Below are 13,783 nucleotides of genomic sequence, written 5' to 3'. Positions count from 1 at the left end.
GCCTTCCCTTTCTTAATTAGTCATACAGACTGAATTAATTTCTTAACCTGAGGGGAACCTACAGTCTTGCCCTTCTGAGATTTTCTAAAATAAATTGGAATAAGAGAAAAATACAGGTACACCCAAAAGGATTTAACTGACATATGTGTGTGTGTGTGTGTATACATATATATAATGTGTGTATGTGTGTATGTGTATATATATATATATATATATATATGCAATTAATTTTTCCCTGAAAAATGTTTATGAAATATCTTTAAAAAGCATTGTTTTCTATGATAACTTCCAGATAAGTAAACAAAGCTTTAAGGTTTTTCTCCTCTCTCATGCATATATGAAATGTAATATGTCTTTTTTTTTTAATTTTTTTTAACCTTTATTTATTTTTGAGACAGAGAGAGGCAGAGCATGAACAGGGGAGGGGCAGAGAGAGAGGGAGACACAGAATCTGAAACAGGCTCCAGGCTCTGAGCTGTCAGCACAGAGCCTGACGTGGGGCTCGAACTCACGGACTGTGAGATCATGACCTGAGCCGAAGTCGGACACTTAACTGACCGAGCCACCCAGGCACCCCTAATATGTCTAATTCAAAGATTATCAAGTATCTATATTTTTATTTCTTGTTTTTTCTATTACCTTTATTAATAAGTAAAATTCTCAAGCAAGGGAAGGTTTTTTTTTTTTTTTCTTTTTTGTAGGACTACTTGTGTTGTTCCCCATATTTGGGGGATTTATTATACTTGGAAGCAAGTACAACATTACAAGAATACCATTTAATCAAGCTCATGTGATGTCAATTAAGAATTTTAACAATTGTATAGTAATTTTATTTTGTTTTATTTTATTTTATTTTTAATATATGAAATTTATTGTCAAATTGGTTTCCATAAAACACCCAGTGCTCATCCCAAAAAGATGCCCTCTTCAATGCTCATCACCTACCCTCCACTCCCTCCCACCCCCCATCAACCCTCAGTTTGTTCTCAGTTTTTAAGAGTCTCTTATGCCTTGGCTGTCTCCCACCCTAACCTCTTTTTTTTTTTTCCTTCCCCTCCCCCATGGGTTTCTGTTAAATTTCTCAGGATCCAATTTGTATAGTAATTTTTAAAAAAGAAAGCTAATTTAGAGTATTTTAAATCAAAAATAAAGTTTTCTTAAATTTCTATCATTTTAAAAGGACTGTGTTCAAATGTATAGCTAGTACCTTTTGGGTTATTTTAGTGTATCATATAACTACTTCCAAATTTTCTATGAATAAAAACATGTAATAAACACTATTTCTATCTTCTGTTCAAGCAGCTAGAATATGCAATATTCAAGCTATAATCAAATAGAATTGAAAATAAATACATGCACTCACACATAAAAACACATGCATGCACACACACGCACAATTCAATGCAGAAAAGGCTATGTGTCCTCAAGAGATTTATTTCTTTTTAATATCTACTGTTGTACAGAAGAAGCCTTTAATTGTTTCTTTAATTACTCCAGCACATCTACCTTAACATCTTGTCTGATAACCTTATCTACACAACTGTTATTCCTTAGTTGAAAAGTGATTTAGGATGGCTAATCTCTTTTTCTGTTTCAATCTGTGCTTTCTCTATTTTCTAGTCAGTACTAGAAACAGCACTCAAAGGGACTCAAGCTCTACCGCACTTCCACTTTGCTTTAATTAAATCATGTGTTGGCATTTGATGTAATTTATGGCTGATAACTTTAGATTTGTCTCATACCAGACTATGCACAGTTTCATCTATTTCTTCTCAGTTTAGTTTTCATTCCAGAAAGTTCCATTAAGGGAATATTAAAATATTGTATAAAGATAATAAATAGCCTTACACAAGTTTAAAGGCAATATTGTTCTTTTGTCTGTATTTTCCACTGGTAAGATGACTTTTACCTCAAAGTGTCCATAGTTCTGTACTGTTGCATTTACAGATACAGAAATGCAACCACATATATTTACATATGTAAGCATCAAAGAGTATGTCATGTAACAAATTTATTTTGACTTAAAATTTTCAAGCAATCTTGTTTAATAATATATCTATTGTTTCTTTAATCATTTGGCCATTTAATGCTTACCTTATATAGTTGGTAATAATATGTGGAACAGCTGCAAACTTTCACAGTAATAGGTACAATCGAATCTGATGTGTCTAATTAATTTTTAGTCCAACAAATTAGTTTTGTTCTTCATTACTCTCCAATGGGAGAAAGACATTACATTTCATTATATTTTTCGTCTGCAAGAACAATGGAGCGTTACAGGTCACATGCATCCCTTGTCTATACTTTAATTAGTCCAACTGACAACATTTTTCAAAAATACCAGAACCATAAGAAATAGTAATAAACCTTGGGTAACATATATATCACACTATACCAAATATGATATTTTATGGACCTTTTACACAAATGAAGGACACATTTTCTTTTCTCTTTGTTCTATAAGGTGTTTGTTTTCTTTTTAGTAACTATTAGTAGTTAGAAAAATCGCCAGATATGTGTATGTCTCATATTGAAAATATGAGCTCAGTTTAAATACATTTTTTAAAATGTTTATAATTGAAAGAGGGCAAGTGAGCAGGGGAGAGGCAGAGAGCCTAATGCAGGGCTTGAACTCATGAACCATGAGATTATGACCTGAGCTGAAGTCAGATGCTTAACCAATTGAGCCACCCAGGTGCCCCTTTAAATACATTTTAAACTAAGTTTATATGTATAATAATAAAGGGCAAATAGGTTGGAAAAATTAACCAGGTTTATTACATAAGTGAATCTGGTTTTCACATCTAGAATTTAACACAAAAGACATTTCAGAAATAGAATATAAGTATGCATAACAAAAATACTAGCAGCTGTAAGAAACAAGCCTATGTACTGATTGGCTTAAAAAAATAAAGGTTGTTTGTTTTTTCTTATTCATAGCCCTGTCTAGTATGGAGTAGCAGAATGGGTGGGGCTTCTACTCCACAGTTATTCAGGGAATTTCAATCCTTCCAGTCACGAGCTGTGCCATCTTTGAGCGGGGTCAGAATCCTCCAAAGATCCCCTCTTTCTATTTAACATTAGGAAGGAAAGAGAATGTCAAGTATTGTTACAGCAGTGTCTGGGTCAGATCTGGAAGTAGTATGCATAACTTGTGCCCCTGCTGTATTGGCCAATAACTCAGTCGCTTTGTTTCACTTCAACTACAAGTGAGTCTGGGAAATGTAGGTTAATTTCTGACCTGAAAGAAAGAAGAAACTAGTAAACAAGTCATCTGTGGTTTTCCAGATCTCACATCTGGACAATTTACAACTTACATCCCTGAAGTTATGTGAGTGGTTCTTAAAGTAACCTGTACCTATACCTGGGTCCTAATTTTGAATCAACAAACTACTGTGTTCCTATCAGCCTCTTTACATACATTATCTTAAATAACACTCCCAAATATTTGAAACAGGACTGTTGCCAACTAGCAGAAACAGGTACTTGAAAAGATTAAGTGACCTACATGAGGTTATTGCTTACTTAAGCTAGTAAGTGGCAGGGATGATATTCAAACAGAAAACTTCAAAGACTGTGTTCTTTCTAATATATTGTAGTGCCATGATAACTAAAACAATGAACATCTTTGGATGTAATATGTTGAAATTAGCCACTTATATTTCAGTTTCAATTTCTTTTAAAAAGCCTTTGATTAGTAATTAACAAGATATGATGTTGACATTACAAATAATTTCACATCAGTGTGTAAATTTCTTAATCTCTTATATAAACACCTAACCTAAATCTTTGCTCTTAAGTGATACTATGATTCCATGAGTCTTTAACTATTTTAAAATGTGGATTAAGATTTTAATTATCTCTGAGAGGTCTAAATTCTCGAAAAACATGAGTATTTCTAGAATAATAGTCCAGATTTAAATGTTTATTTTAGTGGGTCATCTGGGTGACTCAGTTGGTTAAGCGTCTGATTTGATTTCAGATCAGGTTCCGAATCTTATAGTTCCTGAGATCAATCCCCATGTTGGGCTGTATGCTGACAGCACAGAGCCTGCTTGGGATTCTCTCTCTCCCTCCCTCTCTCTCTGGCCATCTCTTGCTTGCTCTCTATCTCTCTCTCAAAATAAATAAATTAATTTTAAAAAGTAAATGTTTACTTTAGTAACATAGACCTTAGAATTAATTTTAAAGTTGTCTTTTTAATTAAACCTACAAGTGGATTTTCAAATTAGTTTAGTTTTAAAGGAATATGTGAGACTTATCTTTTTGTGACATTTTAATTATAGACACTAATCTCTATGAAAATATACTTCTATAATTGCCATTGTTTTATATAGTAGTTTTAATACATTCCAAAAAAATTAAAGGCTGTTTGATCAAAATAAATTCCCTGTTAGAATATTAAGGATAATATTAAGTTACCTATTTTTAAATCTTGAACACTTCAACTTAGGCAGTGCTATAGAGGAAAGACAATTTATAAATACCCTGTGAATGTTGTAGTTGCTTTTTAAAATTTTATTTTAGCAAGACTATATTAAAATATGCTTTATTTGGCTGAAGAAAAGTTGCTGTTATTTTGCCCACTAGCACTTGCATTAGTACTTATTTATAAGGCAATAAATCAAGAAGCAGTTCTGAATCTATTCATAGTAACCCCAAGCATAAGGGAGCAATGTTCTTAATCACATTTTAAACTCATAACTTGACTCTTCTTCTGAGACGTATAATATACGCTTATCAATAATTTTGACAGGCCCAGAGCACAATTATTACCTGCCTTCATAGGAATTTTCTAATTTTCTCTGCCTTTGGTACACCATGTATGTATTCCTGTGTTTACTTTCATAATAATGTTTACTAAAACTATTATTTCTTCCACAGGGGGACGTAATGAAGTTGTCATTACTGAAAACAATAACAGCATAACTGAACAAATCACTGATGTTGTGAAGCAACCAGCCTTTATAGCTGGTATTGGTGGTGCCTGCTGGGTAATCTTGATGGGTTTTAGCATCTGGTTGTATTGGCGAAGAAAGAAGAGAAAGGGACTCAGTAATTATGCTGGTAAGAGACTTTCTAGCTAAGAAAAGCTCTTATCTTTAGGAATGTAAGGAAATGAAAGAGAAGGAATGGAATTGAATAACGAATGAGTGAATGAACGAATGAATGAATAGATGTTTTGGGCTTGTTTTAAACACCTGCTCTGTAAAATGCAATTATAAACAACATGCTTTAATGCATCTCTTTTCACCATATTACGTTATAAACATAAGGCAAGCTTTTTGCTTGTATCTCTGATGAAGTGCAACAAGAATGCACATGGATATGTGTAACCATTTTTTTCTCAAGTAGTTCTTCAAAAGAGTCACGCACAAGCACAGCACACACACACACACACACACACACACACACACACACACAGACTGCATGCTTTGCAGCCATTATTTGAGAAGTGGATTTAGGCAAGAGCGTTACTAACATGCTCAGTAAGAACAAAAATATTTAAAATATAGCTTTTAGTATTTCAAGATGCAGATTACAATAGGACATGTCCCGGACGGCAAATAAAAATAAGCAAAAAAAAATCTCATCACAATTAATAAGACTGATGAGGCATGAATTAAATGACTTAATAATCACTTAAAGAGGGTGTGTATTTCAAGGTAACCAATCATCATTTTTGAAGGAAGAAAAAGGAGAAGGAAAAGAAGCAGCAGAAGAAAAAGAAGATCCTAGATATTCTATTTGCAAAAATGTTTTCTTTTTATTTATTTTTTTTTTTAATTTTTTTTTCAACGTTTTTTATTTATTTTTGGGACAGAGAGAGACAGAGCATGAACGGGGGAGGGGCAGAGAGAGAGGGAGACACAGAATCGGAAACAGGCTCCAGGCTCCGAGCTGTCAGCACAGAGCCCGACGCGGGGCTCGAACTCACGGACCGCGAGATCGTGACCTGGCTGAAGTCGGCCGCTTAACCGACTGCGCCACCCAGGCGCCCCAAAAATGTTTTCTTTTTAGAGTCTGAAACAGAATTTCAAGGAGTCAAAAATTGTGACCTTCAAAACATTTCTGAGGCAGAGGAGATAGGGGAGTGGGTGGAATTATCAAGTCAGTGATTAGAAGAGTGAACTCAGTAATGAAGCTATAGTTAATAATCATTTTAATTGCAATTCATTTTAAGTATTTCCTCTAACAACAATCATAAAAATAAGTTGTGTCACAATATTTCACACTTTCTAGAATTTAGAAGGGAATAATTTTCATTTAACATCATCCTACAAACATTTTAGAATTTTTTGACACATTTTATTCAGTCTTCTATTTCTAGTTTCAATTTTAAGTTTAAATGTTTATAAATGTCTTAATAACTGATTTTGACAGAAACTTCATAGTTTATTAAGCTTATATGCTGCTGTAGCTTGTAGGCTTCTAAGCCACTGATAATGTCTAAATACTGCAAAATGGAAGGGATAGCACCCACTTGGTTGTCTTACTGGTTATTTCACAGTATTTAAATATGATGATTTGATTCTAACGTTATGGCTCATATCTGTATCTTATGAAAATAAAGCTTATTATTTACTGGTTAGAATATGTTTCAAAGACTAGAGAAAGCAGTATAGTGTATCCATTGAAAAGGGGATTCCAAACTTTGTGACTTGCAATCATTCTCCCATTCTCATATTCCATTGGTCGCTGATGGTTTCTCCCTTGTGTTTTATCATTCTGAGTGCTATCTCACCACATCAGGGAGGCATTCTTCCCAGCAAGGAATACTAGGTAATAACTGCCAAGTGTCAGTCTTGAACATTCGTGATATTTAATGTACTTCTTGTCCTGGAGTCCAGTCCTCTACTTTCACTCCTTGTAGGTATTGTCCATCAACCCAGATGTACAGTTACAGTTCATCCCTGTGATGCACGTACAAATCATCTAAATCATAGGGAAGAACTGACTTAATTCATGGACTAGTTTATGTTTATCCCTTTGCTTGACCTAAGTGAAAATAATAAAAGATTGACCGTGCTAGTTTCACTGCAAAGTTCTAGGATATCCACATTCGAGGCATTGCATTTTTATCCCCCACATTCATTCCCTCACTCCTTACAAATAACATAGCTCTCTTAACTTTTAGGTTTGTGCTTTTAGTAAAATTATATCAGACTTCCTTGTTCTTCTTTTTCTTCTCCCTTTTATTTTTTTTTAACATCAGTTCTTTTTAAAACCTATGCATTTAATTTGAAAATATCTGTTGGTTTTTGAGCTTGACAAGAATAGTACAGTTCCTATTATCATTTCTCATTGTGATTGATATCCATCTGCTTGTAGAGGAACTGGTAACTCAGAAGGTGCTATGCCCTTCAAATATTTTGGTATAAGGCCAAGCCAGAGAGCAGCCTTCCAAAACCTTTATACTTAATTGATAGATGGCTGACTCCCAGAATGGATTTACCTTCAACTAATAATTTGCCTTCTAGCAACTGATGTTCTCTGCTGAGAAGCAAATGAAAATCCAAACCACAGGTACCTAGCAATGTATATCTGACTTTATGATCTTTTTTATAATCTCTGTCCGTATACATCTTACCCTTCACCTGTTAAAATTTTCATATTCTTGTCCTTCTACAACTTTAAAAATGGGGATTTTAAATAGGAATGATTAGTGGAATATGTATCAAAGTTTTAAATTTCTGATGTTGTAGGAGCACAAAGATTTCATACAAGGCTATTTTTTTCTTTCTTTGAAGTGTGTTATAAAACTTATAGGGAATATACTTGATTTGTACTGGTTCTATTTATATTTTGGTTTTCATAAAACTTCTCTGGGAATGTTTTAAATTTTACCAGTATGAAAGCAATGTCATTTTCCTCACAAAATGGAAAGCCTACTGTTTTCACATTTTTACTGCATGGTAATGTCTATATAGTGTCCAAACTTTATTGTTAATTCATGAGAGCATTGGTAATTTGTTTTCCCTAAATAAACAAAAAGTCTATTTTGGGATAAGTATTTAGATTAATTTTGCAACATAAGATATTTCCTTTCTTTCCAACCTCAGTTGTGATCTTGGATTATACTTAAACATCTGGTGCAATTTATATATATATATTAAGATATAATATATATTTCGTGAAATTTGCATATATACACAGATTTTATTTTATTTTGTTTTATTTACTTTTTTTTTTTTTTTTTGAGAGAGAGAGAGAGGGTGCAACTGAGTAAGGGGCAGAGAGAAGGCAAGAGAGAGAGAATCTCACACAGGCTCTGCACCATCAGCATGGAGCCCAAAGTGAGGCTCCTGACGCGGGGCTCGATCTCACCCAGTGGGGCACCCGTGCTCACCCAAAGCGGGGCTCATGCTCACCCAAAGGGAGACTTGAACTCACCCTATGTTGGGGGGGGGGGGGAGGCTCAAGCTCACCTGATGCGGGGCTCAAACTCAGGAACCTTGAGATCATGACCTGAGCCGAAGTCAGATGCTTGACCAACTGAATCACCCAGCTGCCCCTATACATGCATTTTAATAAAGCTTGACTGACTCTAAGTAGAATTGTAAAGCAGGTAAAATTTGATTTCGGCACTCCCTTTTCTCTGCTTCATTCCAAATCTCTTACCACTAGAAGTAGAACAGGGAAGATTTTAACTAGTGGGAAGACATTTCAATATCTTTCGGGTTGGAAATTCTAACTCTCAGCAGGCAGCCTTCTACTCACCCTGTGCAGGCAAAAACTTACTGACTTTTTTTAAAGCTAATCTTTGTGTATCTGTTATGTGGAAAATTATATTTGAATGTTTAGAAGGAAATAAAATAAAAACATGCTACTCAGTATTGATATTTTTCATATATGGGAGGATTTAACATATTTATCATAGAACACTAGTGAATGACACCTTACATTGTAAAAATGAATATCAAGTATCAAATGCAGGGGCGCTTGGGTGGCTTAGTTGGTTAAGTGTCCTACTCTTCAGCTCGGGTCATGATCTCACGATTTCTGGGTTCAAGCCCAATGGCAGCACAGAGCCTGCTTGGGCTTTTCTCTCCTCCTCTCTCTCTCTCTCTGACACTCCCGCTGTCTCAAAATAAATAAATAACCTTAAAATAATGAATTAAATGCAAATTTATATATTTAAATGATCTGAGAGGAGAATTTGGCCTGAAGATACTTTGTTTCTTTACATAGCAGATAGTGGAGATTTCCCCCAGGGCAATGTTACATGCTAACTTCTTATTCAATTGTTTCCTATTTATCCTTTCTTTAATTCTTCAGATACAATCACATGTCACCTCTTTGCATATGGTGCAAAGAAAGGCAGCTTGAACAACAACAAAAAAGGGAATCCTTATATTCTATGTGAAATCATTTTATACTTTCATACAGCATCATACAATGTTATTTATCTTACGCTCCATTGAGCACTAAAAGTCTACTTGTCACTGCTTGTGAGGTTCATGACTGCTCGACTAATTCACCACTTGAATTGTAACATCAAATGAATTGTAAAAAGATTTGGGCAGAAAAAACAGCATATGAGGTGATTTTTGAATCTGGAGTAAATGTTTGATCACAGGTATAACAGTATTTGTGAATAGATAAATAAACAACATAAGTTTGAATAAAAACCATGTAGCTCACAGGAGAGGTCTATGTTGCTATATGTATATATAATATACATACTCATATATATCCATTTTATAATCCTCATGAAGGCTAATGACTCTTTTCAAACTTACATTGTTCACTTTTCTTATTCACAATTTTTAAGTCATCAACTTTTTAATGAAAGTATATATTTTGCACCTTTAAAGGGGTGAATGATACTTTATAAGTATTATGTTACCTCTGAAAATAACAGGCTTTATGAAACTCAGTAAATATAAACAATATATTATTGAGTAAGCAAATTATGAAATGCTAAACACTTCTTACATAGCTTTAAAACTGTTGGTAAAATATAAATTATTTGACAAAACTATCCAAAGAGAGCTAAAAGATTTGATGGAATTTTTATACTCTGATTATCTGGGCTGAGTTAATGCTTATTAAAAGAGGATTAATCTACATTCATATTTGAGAACTAGCTTATCAGGAGAGGGAATGAGGCTTGGCTGGCAACATTAAAGTTTCCATTTGGAGTAGGAAAATGTGGCCTACTAGAGATAGGCACTCTGAAAGCTTCCTTACCTCAAAATGTCAATTTACCACATAGTTACATTTCCCTTCCCCCTCAATTCTAGCAGGCATGAGATTAGGATTAATCCTGTCAGATAATAATAGAGGTACTTTCTGTATGACATAAACTTGCAAAATCTCTTTACCTTATTTCCTTTAGAAATATTGCAATAAATTCAAAATATTTAATGCAATTTTAAAACGTTTCAGATTGTGGTGTCTGTAGAACTTTTTGGACATCTTAGCATGATCCAGTTAGCCTTAGATTAAAAAAAAAAAAAAAAAAAAAAAAAAAAAAAAAAACTTCTATATGTTGTTCCCTGAAAGTTCTTAACTTTATATACTAGCAGGGACCCGTTCCTGGTAAAGATTCACACTTATTTCAAATTTATCTCTGGTAAGCACAAAGTTATTACACTGTGATTATCAAAATCATGACTAGAGCCAAATTTTCCAACGACCTCTCTTTCCCTCCCTCTTGCTTTTAAATTCAAGGAAGTTCAACATCTTTTTGAAATGAAAGCCAAATCAAATCAGAAGAAATAGCTTGCAATTTTCTGTGGCATTTATTTTTCCCCCCTCTGGAAAGAAAGAAAATAAGAAAGAAAGAAAAAGAAAGAAAGAAAGAAAGAAAGAAAGAAAGAAAGAAAGAAAGAAAGAAAGAAAAAGAGGAAAGAAGGAAGGAAGGGAGGAAGGGAGGGAGCAGGGGAGGAAGGAAGGAAGAAAGAGAGAAAGGGAGGGAGGAAAGGAGAAAAGAAAGAAGGAGGATGGGGGGAGGAAAGAAGGAAGAAAGAAACAAAACGAAAAAAGACAAGGAGAAAAATGCTAATCAAAACACCATATATGACTTCTATTTGTGAGTTCTAATTGCTTGTCCTTATTTCTAGTCTACTTTTCATTTCATGGTCTAATGCAACAAAGTTACTTTTGGTCTACTTTTCAAGATGGAACAAATCCAGAAGTTTGGAGTATGTGGTAAAAGGAAACTTGAATATTTGTCATATTTTTTTTCTTTCTTTACAAAGATAACTAATCAAACATTTTATAGTTAGAGTTTCTTTTTTTTTTTCTTTTTTTTTTGGTTTGTTTTTTGGGTTTCTTTTGTCATGGGAGCATACAAAATAGAGAATTTTCATATATACCAAATTCTGCTTCTGGACCGTTTTAAGTTGGTCATGCATTTATATAATGTCCTGTTTATTTTTGCCTTTGTACAGTTCGTATGCAGAGGTGCAAAGATAAGAGTCTGTATGGAATATTTTGCCAAAAGAGGTCTAGAAACATTTGAAAATGTATTTTAATAATGACTGGAACACAAATTGAAAATGGATATGTCCTAAATGCTTTGAAATTTAAATATATTTTACTCACAACATTTAGCATAGAGTCCTTAGCATAGACTCCATTCTCTAACACGTCTTTAATTTAACCTTGATGATATTTCCCCAGTATTCTATGTGTTAAAATACATATAACATAAAAGATACTATTTTGACTATATTTAAGTATACAGAGTGGTATCATTAAAAACACTCATGATGTGCGATCATCACCACCATCCACCTCCAAAATTTTTTTCATCTTCAAATTGAAACTTTATACCCTGTAAATAATAACACCCCATTCCCCCTCCACTGCTCTAATCCCTGGAAATCACCTTTCTACTTCCTGTCTATGATTTTGGCTGCTCCAACTTCCTCCTATTAGTGGAATCATATAGTACTTGCCTTTTTGTGACTGATTTATATCACTTAGCATAATGTCCTCAAGTTCACCCAGGTTTTAGCATGTCAGAATTCTCTCCTTTCTTATAGCTGAATTGTATGTATATAAAACCACTTTTCTTATCTATTCATCCATCTGTGGACATTTTGATTGCTTCCAAGTTTTACCTATTGTGAATAACAGTACTATGGACATGGGTCTACAAATATCTTTTGAGACCTTGCTTTCAGTTATTTTGGATATATAGTCAGAAATGGAATTGTTGGATCATATGGTAATTTTATATTTTTAAATTTTGAGGAGCCACCCGTTCCAATTTCACTACAGTTCCAATTTCTCTCCTTGCCGAGACTCGGTATTTATTGTGTCTTGCATAGTAGCTATCCTGATGGATGTGAAGTAGTGTCTCATTGTAATTTTGATTTTTATTTCCCTGATATTCAGTGATGCTGAGCATCCTTTCAGGGCTTAGTGGCCATTTGAATGCTCTCTGTTCAGTAAAATTTTGAGTGTGGCCTTATAACTTTAAAATTCATATTTTATGAAGAATTTACCAGTAGTATATAAAAGTACAATTTAATTTTTGGGCCTCTGCTTCAGTTGCCTTTTTTTTCCCTCTAATATCACTTATTGCTCTAACAATAACGGAAAGTTTGGATGGGGACGAAGGAGCATCTAAATTAGGAAAAATACTTAGCTTGTTTCCACAGATCTTTGAACTAGCACATTTTGAGGTGTAGCCTATCAGTGCCTGCTTATTTGCATATTCACAATGATATTCACAACATTATCTTAACTCTCTTTTAGTAGAGTAAAACATTCACTTGATAGCCCATTAAAAAAAAAAACACATAACTAGAAAGTCACATCACATGGAAAAAAGCTAATTAGCTGTACTGTTTTCACATTTTGTGTGCACATTTTTTTCCTTAATCAGGACTTTATTTAATAGCTCCAGTGCTCAATATTTTTTTATCAATTGTTTCAAATTAATCCTTTTTTTGTTTTTGTTAAAGGCAATTATTAATGGGACCCAATGTGGTATGGGCCACTGCTGATTCTTGTCTCCCATGACTTAAGCGAGCTTGTCAGGAAGTAGAGGGGCGATCAGTGTCCTTTCATCTTCTCTGAGGAGATGTCCAAAGCCAGTTCTGGGCAGATGCAAAGGATATGTCAGGACTGTTTTGTAATGAACTTGAGATGTTACCTGAAAAATTGAGGAGGCAATGTAGTTCAGGTGCCAGCAAGATGTTTCTGAAGTCCTGACAGACCCTGGGAATCATGATCATGATCATGTCACCTAATTATGATGTTGTGAGAGATATGTCCTTGGATGACCTTAAGGAAGGGACTGGGGAACTGCATTTGAAAACTGACAAAATTTAAAGAGCAATCATATTTCATAGCAAAAACTTGAGGAAAAATGAATTATGGAGAGATTATTCAAATTAAAATGATTTACTGTCTGTATATTTTAAGTGATAATATAGGCTCTATGTATTTAAGATATGAACCAATTCTTGGGGGGAATAATGTCCCCTAACATTATGACTCAGTCAGTTGAGCATTTGACTCTTGATTTCAGCTCAGGTCATGATCCCAGGGTCTAGGGATCAAGCCCCACACTGGGCTCCACACTGAGCATGGAGCCTGCTTAAGTTTCTTCTTTTTCTCCCTCTGTCCCTGTCCCCTACTAGTGCTCTCTCTGTCTACCAAATTAAAATATATATATATATATATATATATATATATATATACGTATATATATACGTGTATATACACGTGTATATATACGTATATATATACGTATATATACACGTGTATATATATATGTATGTATACACATATATATGAATCAATTCATAAACTTTTATTT

At 34.0% G+C, this 13,783-nt stretch overlaps 1 protein-coding gene across 18 annotated transcripts in view; it reads left to right on the top strand.

The window, feature by feature from the left end:
• Nucleotides 1-13,783, top strand: part of ROBO2 (roundabout guidance receptor 2) — a 609,497-nt gene that overhangs the window by 537,898 nt on the left and 57,816 nt on the right. For all 18 annotated transcript variants that reach the window (XM_058731736.1, XM_058731730.1, XM_058731733.1 and 15 more), the window contains one exon: nucleotides 4,885-5,067. In XM_058731736.1, coding sequence (XP_058587719.1) covers nucleotides 4,885-5,067 — 183 coding nt within the window. The remainder of the gene's footprint in view (nucleotides 1-4,884; nucleotides 5,068-13,783) is intronic.

The sequence above is a fragment of the Neofelis nebulosa genome, chromosome 5, assembly GCF_028018385.1.
Source record: "Neofelis nebulosa isolate mNeoNeb1 chromosome 5, mNeoNeb1.pri, whole genome shotgun sequence".
Classification (NCBI taxonomy): Eukaryota; Metazoa; Chordata; class Mammalia; order Carnivora; family Felidae; genus Neofelis; species Neofelis nebulosa.
Note: the sequence above shows the minus strand (reverse complement) of the source record. Positions and strands in the feature narration are given on the sequence as shown.